The sequence below is a fragment of the Plectrocnemia conspersa genome, unplaced genomic scaffold, assembly GCF_051122295.1.
Source record: "Plectrocnemia conspersa isolate PC_06_02 unplaced genomic scaffold, ASM5112229v1 ptg000001l, whole genome shotgun sequence".
Lineage (NCBI taxonomy): Eukaryota > Metazoa > Arthropoda > Insecta > Trichoptera > Polycentropodidae > Plectrocnemia > Plectrocnemia conspersa.
Window position 1 is genome coordinate 7,730,183 of NW_028277165.1, and position 18,445 is coordinate 7,748,627.

An 18,445-nucleotide genomic window follows, 5' to 3' on the forward strand; every position below is an offset into this window, starting at 1 on the left:
TTACCGTGAAAATATATATTTTTTAAATACCGCTAGGTCACGCTTAGCATATTTTTTGATTATTAGCTGTATTGATAGTTATGTCTGTTTTTACTATATTGTATTTTTTGAATACGGAAAGCTCACCGACTGCAACTCACTGAAAGTTTATCGACCACAATTCACCGAGTGCTAAATTTGTCGAATGGAAAATTCACTGACCCCACAGTTCGTCGAACGGAAAGATCATCGATACTACAATTGATCTTGAAAATTAACATAATTTTTTTTATAATCTTTACAATTTTTAATCTTAATAGCTAATGATAATATTAGCTTTTAATAATTTTTACTTTAATTTGTATTCGAGATTATAATTTACTATTTAAAAAATCCATAAATTCTAGCTTGAAATGTAATATCGTAATCCTTAAAATATTCCCATAAGAGAATTTTAATGTTTAAGTTAAACAGAATTTAAACAAAAGCTGGATGATTTACAGCACTCTGTAGATATGTATAATTCTGTCGATTTAATTAAACTGTCGAATTCTTTAGAATTAATAAAGTGACCTTGTTAAGGATTAATATATATTCTGCGCATTGTGAATTCTTTTGAACCTGAGAATGCGTGTAGTTAAAAAAAATATTTCCTATATATTAATGAAATACATTGCATTAATTTGCAATATAACATATTACATTAAATTCAATAAATATAAAAATAGGTGTATAAATAAATTATTTCTTTTTATACGTAATCAAATAAATAAAATAAAAATAATTATAATTATTTCTTGACTACTCACATAATTAATTTAATTAATAATGTATTCGAAAATCCGCGATTCAAATGGAATTAGACCTCAAAACAAGAATTGCTTCTAATACTTTTGTTTACTTCATATTACCAACTTAAAACGCATGGCGCACAACGAACAATTAAAAATTATTGATCGGGGTGGAAAGCGTTAAAAAGGAGTCGGAGTCAGTCGATTTTTTACGACTCCGACTCCACAGCCCTGAATAAATGATGTTGAAAAAATTACAAAAAACACAATGAGAGTAGTTTTAAATAAAAATATGATTGATAGATTGGGATGTTTTCTATTTTATATAAGTTAGAAAATAATATGTTACCAGAGTATCTTAATAAGTATTTAATCATAAATAAAGATGTATATAGATTAAATACTAGAAATCGAGACAATTTAAAGATAGTAACGGGTACGGCCAGGGGAATTATGTACGGAGGTAGGAATTCGTATAATAATATTCTTAGGACAATCCGAAAAAATAAAAATGTAGCTGGTTTCCTAAATGGAATGAAGAAAAACCTTCGTGCTTTATTCTTAATTATTAAGTTTGTTTTAAAATAATCATAAAGTATGATTTATCTGAATCTTCTGAATTTGCCTGTTCCAAAAGATAAATGATTGCACAGAAGAAAAATTGCTAAAAAAACCATGACGTAGATACCTATTTTGCCACAACGGAATTAAAAATAACTCACTCTTAGATATTTTGGCTATCGATTATTCCATGTATGCAATCATATGTTTATAATCATTGTAAAATGTCGTCTATTAGATAACATCCAAGAAAATACACATTTATGAGTTGTCCATTGGCTGATATATTGCGGGTCGTCGCTCGGAATGAATATTTTTTGTTGCAATTATAGTTTTAATTTATTTTGTTTATATACCTTGGTGTATACAACATCTCACTCACTAGCTCACTACCCTAAATATTATCACTATATGGCACAAAAAACGTAAAAATCAAAAAGTCGAGATCCTATGACTGACATTTTAGGACAAATATAAAATGAATTTAAAAGTTAAATTATAGCGAGCAATAAGATGACTATGCAAAAATGGAACCAAACTTTTTTCAGCTAAATAACCGACTGCACCACAATCACTGTCACGCGATCATCGTGACAGATAGTCTCCCGAATATGAATAGATAAGAACCTACATTTTATTAACATTTATATGGTTTGCTCGACATTAACTTTCAATCTTCATACATACTAAATATACATTACATGTTCACGTTTAACACGTAATATTAACGAGTAATTATATTCAGTCAAATCTAACGAATATGTGCAATAAATCAGAAGCAATGATAATTTTTATGTATTGTAAAAGGAAAAACTCACTTTTCGGCCTCGGAGTCCGTCGACGGGAATTCAAAATTTGAAAATTTCATTACGAAGATTGTTTTTTGATTGATATCTAGTTTAATCAATGTATTTTTATAATCTTTACACACATGTATATAATTTATTTTCATCGTTATAACATACCTAGTTAATTTGCAATCCGATTATTTATATTCAGTCAAATCGGACAACGCACATGCCAAAATAATGAAAATTATTTACTACTGTTGTCACGTTACTGTCGGCCATCTTGTTTTATTTGAATGCTTATTTTTCATTTGACGACAACAAAAGAATTCATTAACGGAGGTTCGAAAATCATCGCGCTAACTTTATTTTTATTTTAATTAATTATCATTAAATATATTTATTTTTTTACATGTATTATTATACACCGTTCATACAAAGAGATACGATTTACGGAGAATGTTTCATTTAAAAATATGCGCGTCCGGAAGCGGCTTAGAACAATTATATATAAGATTAAAATTTATATTAATTTAAATTTTATAATTAATTACGCGTTATTTCTATAAATTATAATATTAAGTATATTTTTATTATCTTTATTTTACGTTTATAATATTTATTATATGTATGTTTAGTTACAATTTGCTTAATGTGAAATTAGCTATATTAGCTAAATAAATCATGAAATTAATATCTATCTTATTTATAGTTATTGTAATTACGAATTAGTTTAATTCTACACATTGAAATTTAAGAAGATATTCAATAATAATAAATATTTTTTTATTAAAGTATAAAAAATAATCATGAACCATCCAAAGATACTAGAAAATTAACATTATTCTTTTCAATCTACGTATTTTTAATCTTAATACCTAATACAGTGAAATCTCTAAAACAGATAGATGACGTTTACAAGTTAACGCGATTTTTTTTTATGTTTTGCGCCTTGGAAATTAGTGTGAGAATAAACTTTGGGAATTTACAAAAATCGCATATTTTACAGTTATCTATTTAAAACTAGATAGGGTAGTTATATATAAATATAAGAACCCATAACTAGCGCTTAGTATACTTTTGAATTTTGACTGAAAATGTTCGCAAAAAGTTTCGTTGCGTCTTTGAAAATTATTTTTGTCGTGGTTTTAAAACACTTTGTCACAGTGTCATTGTGTTTTTAGTAAAAAATTCAGTACAGCAAGAAAATAAGTATGTGTCTTTTTATTCACATGTGGGTTATATTTTATGTGCTATTTATAGATATTTGGTTTTTATAGATCATTGTTAAGAACGACTAATTTGAGTTACCATGGATATCTTTATAAAAAAAATAGACCAAAGAATTTTTATAAAAGTTTTGAGGTACAATAGAAAAAATATCATAGAATATTTATTGCATATAATTATTATATGAGTTAATAATTTTAAAATAAAATTGTTTTTAGCATTTAATAAACTTTTTCGTTTTAATGTATATTTTATTAATATTTACAATAAAGCAAAGCGTGCAAGTTTTTTCTGTCGCCCATATGACCGTCGCCCAAATAACCATCGCCCAATTGACCGTCGCCCAATTGACCGGAATCGCCCATTTGTCCGTCGCCCAATTGTCGCGTACCGCAAAAAATTGCCGAATTTTTCGGTACGCGACAATTGGGCGACGGACAAATGGGCGATTCCGGTCAATTGGGCGATGGTTATTTGGGCGACGGTCATATGGGCGACTGAAATAAAAAAAAACTTGCACGCTTTGCTTTATTGTAAATATTAATAAAATAAACATTAAAACGAAAAAGTATATTAAATGAAAAACAATTTTATTTTCAAATTATTAACCCTTATTATAATTATATGCAATACCACGTAAATATTCTATGATATTTTTTCTGTTGTACCTCAAAACTTTTATAAAAATTCTTTGGTCTATTCTTTTTATAAAGATATCCATTCCAAACATATTTTTCATTGTCCTATTGACTTAATATGCCTGAATTATCCATTTATAAAGAATATAAACTATGGCAACTCAAATTAGTCGTTCTCAACAATGATCTATAAAAAACAATTATTTATAAATAACACATAAAATATAACCCACATGTGAATAAAAGGATACATACTTATTTTCTTGCTGTACTGAATTCTTTACCAAAAACACAATGACACTGTGACAAAGTGTTTTAAAATCACAACAAAAATACTTTTCAAAGACGTAACGATATTTTTTGCGAACGTTTTCAGTCAAAATACAAAAGTATACTAAGCGCTAGTTCTGGGTTATTATATTTATGTATAACTACCCTATCTGGTTTTAAATAGATAACTGTTAAATATGCGATTTTTGTGAATTTCCAAACTTTATTCTCACACTAATTTCCAAGGCTCAAAACATTAAAAAATTTCGCGTTAAGGGCAAAATTCACGATAAACATTTATCAGCGCTAGTTTTGGGTTATTATATTTATATTTAACTACCCTATCTAGTTTTAAATAGATAGCTTAAGATAAACGATTTTTGTGAATTCCCAAAGTTTATTCCCACAGTAGTTTCCAAGGCTTAAAACATAAAAAAATTTCGCGTTAAGGGCAAAATCCAGGATAAACATGTATCAGCGCTATTTCTGGGTTATTATATTTATATATAACTACCCTATCTAGTTTAAAATAGATAACGGTAAAATATGTGATTTTTGGAAATTCCAAAAGTTTGTTCTCACAGTAATTTCCAAGGCACAAAACATAAAAAAAAAATCGCGTAAGGGCCTACTATAAACATTTATCAGGTAATAAAACGACTTAAGCCTAAGTGTTTTATGATATCGGGTAACTCTCTTAAATTCTTGAATAAAAAAATCAAACTGTTAAAGTGATACTTTATGATTAAATAAGCACAAATGATAAGTAAATATTATATATATATACATATATCTTATGTAGGTATATTATATTTTGTTTAGATCGAATAATGTTTTCATCTTTTAAATATTTTCTAAAAAATATTACTTATATTTTTGTATGTACGTATATATGTATATATATATTTTAATATGTATTAAATTATGTTAATTATTTAATTAATTATAAGATCATGATTTGCATCACATTTATTTGTAATGCATTATTATTCTATCGCCCAAAAGACCATCGCCCATTTGTCCGTCGCCCATTTGGAATCGCCCATTTGACCGTCACCCAATCGCCGTCGCCCAATTGACCGTGTCCCGAATTTTTTATCATTTTACCTCAATGAATAATTTTAGTTTTAATTACATGTGTTTGTTATAAACTTTAAAGAATCCAATGAAAAAATAAAGAGATTTGCGTTTCTGTTTTGTTGATTGTTATTTTTTGTGCAGTGTTTTGTAACAAAGTGCTAGTGTTTTGTTTTAATATTCTTAACTTATAAGTATATATATTTTCAGGTGTAACTTTAGATATAATTGAAATTATTTTTTCAAAAAATGGAAGGCAATTTTCAGAAGTAGATTTATATGCGGGTATAAAGAGATAATTTCTCTAAGAATGCATACTGTATTATCACGTATTTTAAACTTAGAGCCCTAAATATAATGATATGTTTAATTTCAAAACGATTAGTTTACTTGAAATATGAATATCAGACAAAAGGATAACAAGCCTGTAAATAAATGATAATATTTTTTAATTTTTTTCAATGTTTTAAATTTTGTCGCCTAATTGGAGATAAAAAACACAAGTAATAAATAAAAAATATTACAAAAATTGTTACATGCACTAAATAAATTCACTGCATTGCAACATTGAGCAGCAAAAAAAACACGGCCAATTATCAGTTAAATATTATGAGTAGATATTTTTAATAATTTTTAATGCCTAGTTGTAATATTTCACAGAAATATGATTTCAGAAAATATGTCGCGTCCAAGGCCAATTTTTATATTTGTTTGTAGCATAGAAAGAGTTAACTCTTACCTATTAATATGTATTCAAAAAATTATACTACGACTAGCTGTCGGTACCTCACTAGCGAGTGTGCGAATACCGGGCCCTCAACTTTTTGGGTTTTAAATATAATTTTTGCTTCGTTCTGATTTTTTTAAATATTTTTTAAAATTTAATGGTTCAAATTGGTCATTACTATTTAAGATTTTCAATGATAGACAAAATAGTTCAATCTATAAAAACTACTTAACATTTTCAATTCATTTAAAAATAGGTTTACAACTTGACTAAATATTTCCAGAAGAAAACATTTTATATTATTTATTAGATTTACAACGTTAGATTTTATCGTTATATTGAAACTTAGATATTTAATGATTAATCTAAATATTGTATATCATTTATGAATAGGTTTAAAACTTGGCTAGATAATAATAAATTAAAAATTGTACTATGAAATTTCAATACAGCGAAGCTCACGAAACCAATGAATAAATTTTGGTGTACTGAAAATTCGTTATATTTAATGTAAGGAAGATGATATATTTTTATTTTATTTTTAATTACTATATTACTACAGCATCAAAATAACCTCTTATAAGGTTGACAGATCGTTTTTGTCCTTGTTTAAGGAAAATGTATGAAACACAATAAAATTTGTGAAAAAATGTTGTATAAAAAAAGTTTGAGGGTCAACGAAACACCTGTAATGTCGCTTTTGAACACATCTGGCACACCCCAAGTCAATGATGAACTGAATTCTTAGAAATATTTTGTCAAGTTATAACGTCATTCTTAAATTCGGAGCAAAATATTTTGTTATGCTGAGATTAGTCTTCATTACAATGAAAACATTTTGCATGAAAGTTTTTCGGGGACAAATTAAAGATTCGTTATACTGGAATTTCATTTTTTCGCCTCGCTACCGCTCGCGCCGACCTTCACTATAGAACCAAACAACCTAACCTTTTTTTAATGATATTGTATTGATTTGTTCTTATTTCGGTATATTTTGTAATTGTCCAGAATCATCCAATCTATGACTAACCGATCCCGCGATCGCAGCGACGTATGAAGCGACGCCTGTGAGTATTTGTGGAACTGATTTTGACGCCGGCGTAAAACATCATCGTGACGTCACTATGGCGTTCAAACCCGAGTGTTTTGGGAATTCGCGGCCCGTTTTAACGATGCATATAACACAATTTTATCATAAATTAAAATTTTAGTAATAAGAGCGTTTTTTAGTTACACCATAAGTTACTTTATAATTAAAAAAAGTTGTTTATATGTTTTATGTGTAAATATAAAAGGCAATTAGAAAGATATAATAAACTGAAAATATCAAGCACCTAATATGTTACTTTAGACCAAAAATGCGTTTTAAAAATATTAATAATTTTGCGACCTTTGTCTATCTTTAATAAAAAATACTTTGACTTATTTTGATTGATATATTTTTTAAAGTAAATGTTTTTTCTGCGCAGTATTATATATTTTAATAATTAATAAATGCAAAAAGTTTTCACATTATTTAAAATTAATAATAAAATAAACATATTTAAAATCCATAATAAATAAAGAATATTTAAAATCCATAATAAAATAAAAAATATTTTTAAAGTTGAAAAAAATATTTTGAATAAATCTTGAAATTTTATTCTGAAACTTTATAATTTAAAAAATATTAAAATTAGTGATATACAATTTTGTGTAGTTTCCTTTCAAAGGTGTCAGTAAGAAGGATTTTTGCAACACTATGTGTTTAGTAGTTGGTTGTTATCGAATAGTACTTATTTTTAAACTTTGCCCCTTTTTGTTGAAAATATTTTTTCAAAGGAAATTTTAAAAATTCTCTAAAAACTATTACTTTAAATTGGCAACGTTCGCCAAAATGTAAGTACACATTTTTTCTGTTAAGAGAAGCTAATAAAAAATTTACATTATTTATATTATATTTTAAATACCGTATAAACTAAACATATTTAAAAAAAATATTTTTTTTATAATTTGATGATTTTTATACATATATTGATAAGTGTTTTACAATTTAAATCGATAAAATCAATTTCGTAGTTCGTTCTCAAGCGTGCCGGGGAAATACCATAAACGGTATTCCCCGGAATTTCTTACATGTGAAAGTTCTTCTGTCGTCGGTCAAGCGCGCGCCGGGATACAGCTTAGTGCGATTAAATAAACAGTGAAATATGTTATAATCACAGCATTTTTCTTAAAAAGTTACAATTGTAGATGATTCAAAGTGATTTACCATTGGAATTATAGACTTTATAATCGAAATTATCAATTATGAGTGTGCCAGTAAGTGTTTGGTTATATGAATACTATATCACGGTTATTCTAACAAAATTACTATTGACTTTCTAGGATCTAATATTAAAAGACAAACAGCAGTGATTTGGCAATTGAAGATATACATGCCAAAGTTAATTAAACATATTACAATGGTAGTAATAATGAAAAATCTCATATTAGTGTAAACAAAAAGTTACTTTTTACCCAATATATAGTATCGTTTACAGTCAATTTTCAGAATCAATGAGAGATCTAATAACATTTACGTATGGCAAACAATTAATGTATGACATATTGCGACTATTTTGAAGAAGATGAAGATATGTCAATCTACGTGTTTAATCCTCAACAGTAATTTCCGTTAATTTTGTTCTTCGTTTGTCGTTCAAATTTAATTTATGGATTATAATAGTAGTAATAATGTGTTCAATGTTTACTCTTATAATTTTTTAATTACTTTTCAGAAGCAATGATGGAACAATTTGATGACCTAAATGGCTACAACGTAGAATTGGTATATATAAACAAAGAGTTAATCTTCTCATGTTGAAGTCACTGTCAGCAAGTATTATCTTTTCATAAAGAACATACTACATAAGTTTGATGTAACTGAATATCTTAAATTTGGCTATTCAGAAAGAGGAATGATGGCACAGAACAAAAATTGTACCTATTTTGCCACATCGGAATTAAAAATAACCCACTCCTAGATATTTTGGCTATCGATTATTCCAGGTATGCAATCACATATTTATAATCATTGTAAAATGTCGTTTATTAGATAACATCCAAAAAACTACACATTTAGAAGCTGTCCGACAGCGCCGATTTGATCGACATTAACTTTCAATCCTCACATACTAAGGATATATTACACGTTCATGTTTAAAACATAACTGGTTAATTTAAAATTCTTAAAATCTAACGTATATGTGTATAAAATCGGAAAGCAATGATAATGTTTATGTAATATTATTATAAAAACTCACTTTTCGGCCTCGGAGCCCGGCGACGGGATTTCAAAATTTGAAGATTTCATTACAAAGATTGTTTTATGATTGTTTATCTGATTTAATCAATGTATTCTTCTTATCCTAAGCACATTATGTATATATTTAATTTTCATAGGTATAACACACCTAGTAAATTTGCAATCCGATTATTTATAAAAGCAAAAACTCACTTTTAGGCCTCGGAGCCCGTCGCCGGGAATTCAAAATTTGAAAATTTCATTACGAAGATTATTTTATGATTGTTTATCTAGTTTAATCAATGTATTCTTCTAATCCTCAACACATTGTGTATATATTTCATTTTTATTCAGTCAAATGACGAATTAATGAAAATTATTGTCGCGTAGCAAAATTTTATTATTAAATAATAATTATTTAAAAGCGTTGTCACGGTACTGTCTATTTAAATTTGAATGCTTATTTTTCATTGGTCGACGCTATTTGAATATTTGAATGCTTATTTTTGATTGGTCGAAACAACAGAACGCATTACCGGCGGCTCGAAAATCAATCGGAACAAATTTAATTTTAATTTTTATTATTATTTATTATTATAATTAAATATATTTCCTTTGTTTACGTGTATTGTTACACACTGTTAATACAAAGCGATACGATTTACAGAATAGATAATTGAACGGAGAATGTTTCGTTTAAAGTTATGCGCGTCCGGAAGCGGAAGCGACGGCGGAAGCGGCTTAGAACAATTATATATAAGATGTTAAAAATAAATAAAATGCTATTCTTGTCATGAGGTCCGTAATGATTGTTTTTTTTATTCTTTATCAAAAAAAACATTTCACTACAGTATATATTAATTTATTTAAAAACCGCAAATAAAATATGTATGTTTGCATAAAAATATTAGCTACCAGATTAGTTATTGTTAAGACTAAGGTGTATGCTGTTAAGACCAAGAAAAAAATGAAATGCCAACTAATGCGCTTTACTTTTCTAACTGCATAATAAATGTGTCGCTCTTAACTTTGATTTTGCTATCTTCGATAGCCAAATTGGTAAATACTACACATATATTTACAAAACACATCGCAAACATTAAAGCAACTATTTTCCTGACTCAATTTAAATAATACTTGAAATAAGCAACATACTTAAAATTATTGTATAATATTTAAATATGTTTATATAATATAATTAATATTAAATTATTATATTACATTTTTGTATGATACAGAAAAAAAATATTTAACTATTTGAGTTAAAAAACCGACTTCTCAGTAATAAAAGAACTCAAATAATTTACCAAACTTTTCTTACAGTAACTTCTACAGTCCATTTTTTTCAAATTTCACATGTGCTTGAAACTACACCAAAAAAATAGCAGTCAGTCATCAAATATCTGCACAAAAAATAATTATGAAGCAAGTGTATGAAAATATCAAACACTTGATTTATATACAATGACGAAAAAGTAGGCAGCTGAATTTAAACAAAGGCAGGGAAGCATTTAATATAATGATCGTAGTAAAGAGCATAGAACTGTTTCTTCTAAAGAAAAATTTTATTTTATTCACAATATAGCGATTCACTTGTGTGTATCTTACAAAAATGGTTTTAACACGTTTTGAGTAATGAGCTTGAAACGAGTTGCTCAGAAACGTTTATGTTTTAATATGAATCGCTACTTTGTTATGAAGCTAATTGGTTCATTATTATGAGCCTGAATCAAGGCAAAAAAATTCGCAGATGCTGCTATCCTCAAACAAAAGGGTTTTTGTTTTTTGAACGTGAAGGGAATATTTTTGATGGATTACTATAAAAAAAAATGCTATCGCGTTTTAATACCTTCATCCACTAGATTCATCAGAGCACTAATTTTCACATAAATCAGCCAAATATTTACTGAAAAGTGTGTCGTTGTGAACAAGCTGAAATTTTATAACTGCTTTGAATAATGTAAAACTTATATGTCCAACATTATCTATAAATTAGAACAAAATTATCACGGATCAGTACGACAGAGATAATGGCAGATAGGCGTTCTTATACAACTGTTTCATGAGTGGCAGTAGTAACGATTAATCGTTTCTTAGCTTCACATATAGTCATCGTACTAAAATTTATAATGGCGATCAAACTGTTATCGTCGTGTCTACTGCTGTTTGCGTTGCTATATATTCATGCTGGTAAGAATTAATATAAACAAATTACTTTCTGATAAGCATTTAAAATGTATCGGCAGTTCTTTAAATAAAATTATTTATTTACCTTCAATAACAATAATTGAAAGTCAAGTACTGTTAAATTATTTTTTTATATAATTCAAAACACGCTATTCTGTGCATATTATAAAGACAAAAATAACACAAATTTTACTTATTTGTTTTGTATAAAAAATATATAATTATTATATTAACATATTTTGGTTAGTAATAAATTTTTAAGCCAAAAGGATTTTAAATGAAAAAAAATTATTAAATATTGTTACCTAATTTCCTAGCATTTTTCATACATCTACATAAAAAATACGTTAACATATAAATATATATATATTAGATTTTTAGATTTTCGCGAGTATAATTATTTTTTAAATCTCGGGATTCATCGCGTTTTATGCTTACTTGTATTCTATATTTCGGCTGTGATTTTCCGGCCATGATCACGAATTGCTTGCGACTTCGACGTGACTTATAAAAAATATATATATGTATACATAATTTAAATAGTGTATATCTGAGGCATATTTGTTTTTCAGCAACTGGTTTCACTGTACGCAATGAAGCTGTCTTTCAATGTTACGATTGCGATGATTGTGAAATTGTTGACGAAGAGACTGTGAAGAACAGCTGTCCTATAGGGACAGATCCCCCGATAACTACCAATACCCCACCAACTACCGATACCCCACCAACATCCACCGATGCTCCCACAACAACTACCGATACCCCATCCACAACCTCCGATGCTCCCACAACAACTACCGATACCCCATCCACAACCTCCGATGCTTCCACAACAACTACCGATACCCCATCCACAACCTCCGATGCTCCCACAACAACTACCGATACCCCATCCACAACCTCCGATGCTCCCACAACAACTACCGATACCCCATCCACAACCTCCGATGCTCCCACAACAACTACCGATACCCCATCCACAACCTCCGATGCTCCCACAACAACTACCGATACCCCATCCACAACCTCCGATGCTCCCACAACAACTACCGATACCCCATCCACAACCTCCGATGCTCCCACAACAACCACCGATACCCCATCCACAACCTCCGATGCTACCACAACAACTACCGATACCCCATCCACAACCTCCGATGCTCCCACAACAACTACCGATACCCCATCCACAACCTCCGATGCTCCCACAACAACTACCGATACCCCATCCACAACCTCCGATGCTCCCACAACAACTACCGATACCCCATCCACAACCTCCGATGCTCCCACAACAACCACCGATACCCCATCCACAACCTCCGATGCTTCCACAACAACTACCGATACCCCATCCACAACCTCCGATGCTCCCACAACAACTACCGATACCCCATCCACAACCTCCGATGCTCCCACAACAACTACCGATACCCCATCCACAACCTCCGATGCTCCCACAACAACCACCGATTCCCCATCCACAACCTCCGATGCTACCACAACAACTACCGATACCCCATCCACAACCTCCGATGCTCCCACAACAACTACCGATACCCCATCCACAACCTCCGATGCTCCCACAACAACTACCGATACCCCATCCACAACCTCCGATGCTCCCACAACAACTACCGATACCCCATCCACAACCTCCGATGCTCCCACAACAACCACCGATACCCCATCCACGACCTCTGATGCTCCCACAACAACTACCGATACCCCATCCACAACCTCCGATGCTCCCACAACAACTACCGATACCCCATCCACAACCTCCGATGCTCCAACAACAACAACTGATACCCCATCCACAACCTCCGATGCTCCCACAACAACAACCGATACCCCATCCACAACCTCCGATGCTCCCACAACAACTACCGATACCCCATCCACAACCTCCGATGCTCCCACAACAACTACCGATACCCCATCCACAACCTCCGATGCTCCCACAACAGGTACCGATACCCCATCCACAACCTCCGATGCTCCCACAACAACTACCGATACCTTATCCACAACCTCCGATGCTCCCACAACAACTACCGATACCCCATCCACAACCTCCGATGCTCCCACCACAACTACCGATACTCCATCCACAACCTCCGATGCTCCCACAACAACCACCGATACCCCATCCACAACCTCCGATGCTCCCATAACAACTACCGATACCCCATCCACAACCTCCGATGCTCCCACTACAACTACCGATACCCCATCCACAACCTCCGATGCTCCCACAACAACTACCGATACCCCATCCACAACCTCCGATGCTCCCACAACAACTACCGATACCCCATCCACAACCTCCGATGCTCCCACAACAACTACCGATACCCCATCCACAACCTCCGATGCTCCCACAACAACTACCGATACCCCATCCACAACCTCCGATGCTCCCACAACAACCACCGATACCCCATCCACAACCTCCGATGCTCCCACAACAACTACCGATACCCCATCCACAACCTCCGATGCTCCCACAACAACTACCGATACCCCATCCACAACCTCCGATGCTCCCACAACAGGTACCGATACCCCATCCACAACCTCCGATGCTCCCACAACAACTACCGATACCTTATCCACAACCTCCGATGCTCCCACAACAACTACCGATACCCCATCCACAACCTCCGATGCTCCCACCACAACTACCGATACTCCATCCACAACCTCCGATGCTCCCACAACAACCACCGATACCCCATCCACAACCTCCGATGCTCCCATAACAACTACCGATACCCCATCCACAACCTCCGATGCTCCCACTACAACTACCGATACCCCATCCACAACCTCCGATGCTCCCACAACAACTACCGATACCCCATCCACAACCTCCGATGCTCCCACAACAGGTACCGATACCCCATCCACAACCTCCGATGCTCCCACAACAACTACCGATACCTTATCCACAACCTCCGATGCTCCCACAACAACTACCGATACCCCATCCACAACCTCCGATGCTCCCACCACAACTACCGATACTCCATCCACAACCTCCGATGCTCCCACAACAACCACCGATACCCCATCCACAACCTCCGATGCTCCCATAACAACTACCGATACCCCATCCACAACCTCCGATGCTCCCACTACAACTACCGATACCCCATCCACAACCTCCGATGCTCCCACAACAACTACCGATACCTTATCCACAACCTCCGATGCTCCCACAACAACTACCGATACCCCATCCACAACCTCCGATGCTCCCACAACAACTACCGATACCCCATCCACAACCTCCGATGCTCCCACTACAACTACCGATACCCCATCCACAACCTCCGATGCTCCCACAACAACTACCGATACCCCATCCACAACCTCCGATGCTCCCACAACAACCACCGATACCCCATCCACAACCTCCGATGCTTCCACAACAACTACCGATACCCCATCCACAACCTCCGATGCTCCCACAACAACTACCGATACCCCATCCACAACCTCCGATGCTCCCACAACAACTACCGATACCCCATCCACAACCTCCGATGCTCCAACAACAACTACCGATACCCCATCCACAACCTCCGATGCTTCCACAACAACTACCGATACCCCATCCACAACCTCCGATGCTACCACAACAACTACCGATACCCCATCCACAACCTCCGATGCTCCCACAACAACTACCGATACCCCATCCACAACCTCCGATGCTCCCACAACAACTACCGATACCCCATCCACAACCTCCGATGCTCCCACAACAACTACCGATACCCCATCCACAACCTCCGATGCTCCCACAACAACCACCGATACCCCATCCACGACCTCTGATGCTCCCACAACAACTACCGATACCCCATCCACAACCTCTGATGCTCCCACAACAACTACCGATACCCCATCCACAACCTCCGATGCTCCCACAACAACTACCGATACCCCATCCACAACCTCCGATGCTCCCACAACAACCACCGATACCCCATCCACAACCTCCGATGCTTCCACAACAACTACCGATACCCCATCCACAACCTCCGATGCTCCCATAACAACTACCGATACCCCATCCACAACCTCCGATGCTCCCACAACAACTACCGATACCCCATCCACAACCTCCGATGCTCCCACAACAACTACCGATACCCCATCCACAACCTCCGATGCTCCCACAACAACTACCGATACCCCATCCACAACCTCCGATGCTCCCACAACAACTACCGATACCGTATCCACAACCTCCGATGCTCCCACAACAACTACCAATACCCCATCCACAACCTCCGAAGCTCCCACAACAACTACCGATACCCCATCCACAACATCCGATGCTCCCACAACAACTACCGATACCCCATCCACAACCTCCGATGCTCCCACAACAACTACCGATACCCCATCCACGACCTCTGATGCTCCCACAACAACTACCGATACCCCATCCACGACCTCCGATGCTCCCACAACAACTACCGATACCCCATCCACAACCTCCGATGCTCCAACAACAACAACCGATACCTCATCCACAACCTCCTATGCTCCCACAACAACTACAAATACCCCATCCACAACCTCCGATGCTTCCACAACAACTACCGATATCCCATCCACAACATCCGATGCTCCCACAACAACTACCGATACCCCATCCACGACCTCCGATGCTCCCACAACAACTACCGATACCCCACTAGCCTCCTCCGAAGACCCTATTCCACCTAAATCACCGATAGTCTTACAGCTTAAAAAACAAATATCACATATGCGATATCGTAGGGATATACGCGATGAGGACAAACCAATACACAAGTGCATAAAGATTTCTTACAAAGGTTTGTGTAAAAATCTGATATACCAAACTATAAACGCTTTTATTGTGTATTAATCGACATGTTTTATTTTTACAGACGGTGAAAAAACCAAAATAAAGCGTGGTTGCGTGGAAGTAAAGAAGAACGACACTGAAGCGTGTGAAGTATTTGCTCCTGGTAAGAGTATCTCTGCCTGTGATATATGCTACGACAAAACACTCTGCAATTCTGCGGGACAATCTGTCATCAATCTGTTTTTGCTCGTTTCCTTGGCTCTCTTAGCCTTCTTGAGATAAGAATCAAACATATATAATATAAGATGCATCATCATTAGCACTTGTTTATTTTATAAATTAATTAAAATTGTGGGTTGTTACAAATAATAAGTACATGTATATATTTGATAATAGTAGGTGTATAATTACTAACTGTCGACTGACTATATTGTTATATGTAATGTATTTAACATTATATTTACAAAATATCACGCAATTTGTATTATTTTATGAAATGCGCTAATAATGCACTTCATCAAATCTGACGTTTGTGAAAGAGCTAGAATAACTCTAATGTCACCTGTAGATGCAACTTAAGAGTCTGAAAATATTTATTTTTAATGTTGTACAAATTTATTTTAGGTTCATTTTACAAAATAAAACTGATCTTTTTCTAAAAATCCTTTTATTTTTTTTACAACCTTTTTTTATTTCCACACAAAATACTATTAATGGGTATTTATAAATCACTGAGGTAATACGTCAATAATTGAAAGGACTAGATTCAATTTTTTTAATTTTTATTGTCAGGTAGATCATAATTAGTGACTATTACATTATTAAAATACCGATCTTACCGTGAAAATATATATTTTTTAAATACCACTAGGTCACGCTTTGTTTTATTTTTATTATTAGCTGTATTGATAGTTATAACTGTTTTTACTATATTGTATTTTTTGAATACGGAAAGCTCACCGACTGCAACTCACTAAAAGTTTATTGACCACAATTCACCGAGTGCTAAATTTGTCGAATGGAAAATTCACTGACCCCACAGTTCGTCGAACAGAAAGTTCATCGATACTACAATTGATTTTGAAAATTAACATAATTTTTTTTATAATCTTCACAATTTTTAACCTTAATAGCTAATGATAATGTGAGTTCACGTTTAGCACGTAATATTAACGAGTAATTATATTCAGTCAAATCTAACGAATATGTGTAATAAATAAGAAGCAATGATAATTTTTATATATTGTAAAAGGAAAAACTCACTTTTCGGCCTCGGAGTCCGTCGACAGAAATTTAAAATTTGAAAATTTCATTACGAAGATTGTTTTTTGATTGATATCTAGTTTAATCAATGTATTTTTATAATCTTTACACACATGTATATAATTTATTTTCATAGTTATAACATACCTAGTTAATTTGCAATCCGATTATTTATATTCAGTCAAATCGAACAACGCACAAGCCAAAATAATGAAAATTATTTACAACTGTTGTCACGTTACTGTCGGCCATCTTGTTTTATTTGAATGCTTATTTTTCATTGGCCGACAACAAAAGAATTCATTAGCGGAGGTTCGAAAATCATCGTGCTAATTCTATTTTTATTTTAATTAATTATCATTAAATATATTTATTTTTTTACATGTATTATACACCGTTCATACAAAGAGATACGATTTACAGAGAATTTTTCATTTAAAAATATGCGCGTTCGGAAGCGGTTTAGAACAATTATATATAAGATTATAATATATTATATTTAAATTTTATAATTAATTACGCGTTATTTCTATAAATTATAATATTAATTTTATTTTTATTTTCTTTATTTTACGTTTATATTATTTATTATATGTATGTTTAGTTACAATTTGCTTAGTGTAAAATTAGCTATATTAGCTAAATAAATCATGAAATTAATATCTATCTTATTTATAGTTATTGTAATTACGAATTAATTTAATTCTACACATTGAAATTTAACAAGATATTTAATAATAATAAATATTTTTTAATTAAAGTATAAAAAATAATCATGAACCATCCAAAGATACTAGAAAATTAACATTATTCTTTTCAA

The 18,445-nt window shown here is 33.1% G+C and overlaps 1 protein-coding gene and 1 long non-coding RNA gene across 2 annotated transcripts; both read left to right on the forward strand.

Moving 5' to 3' along the window:
• The first annotated feature begins 8,205 nt into the window (after positions 1–8,205).
• LOC148238627 (uncharacterized) lies at positions 8,206–9,710 on the forward strand. The gene is made up of 3 exons (XR_015810033.1): positions 8,206–8,707; positions 8,821–8,921; positions 8,993–9,710. It is a non-coding gene; the product is annotated as an uncharacterized LOC148238627 (long non-coding RNA).
• Positions 9,711–11,407: 1,697 nt separating this feature from the next.
• LOC148238628 (uncharacterized) lies at positions 11,408–16,965 on the forward strand. Its single transcript, XM_088205442.1, has 4 exons — positions 11,408–11,516; positions 12,086–12,462; positions 13,858–16,369; positions 16,445–16,965. Exons 1-4 carry the CDS (start codon positions 11,456–11,458, stop codon positions 16,642–16,644), a joined length of 3,150 nt encoding a protein of 1,049 aa, XP_088061568.1. The 5' UTR covers positions 11,408–11,455; the 3' UTR covers positions 16,645–16,965.
• Positions 16,966–18,445: the final 1,480 nt, after the last annotated feature.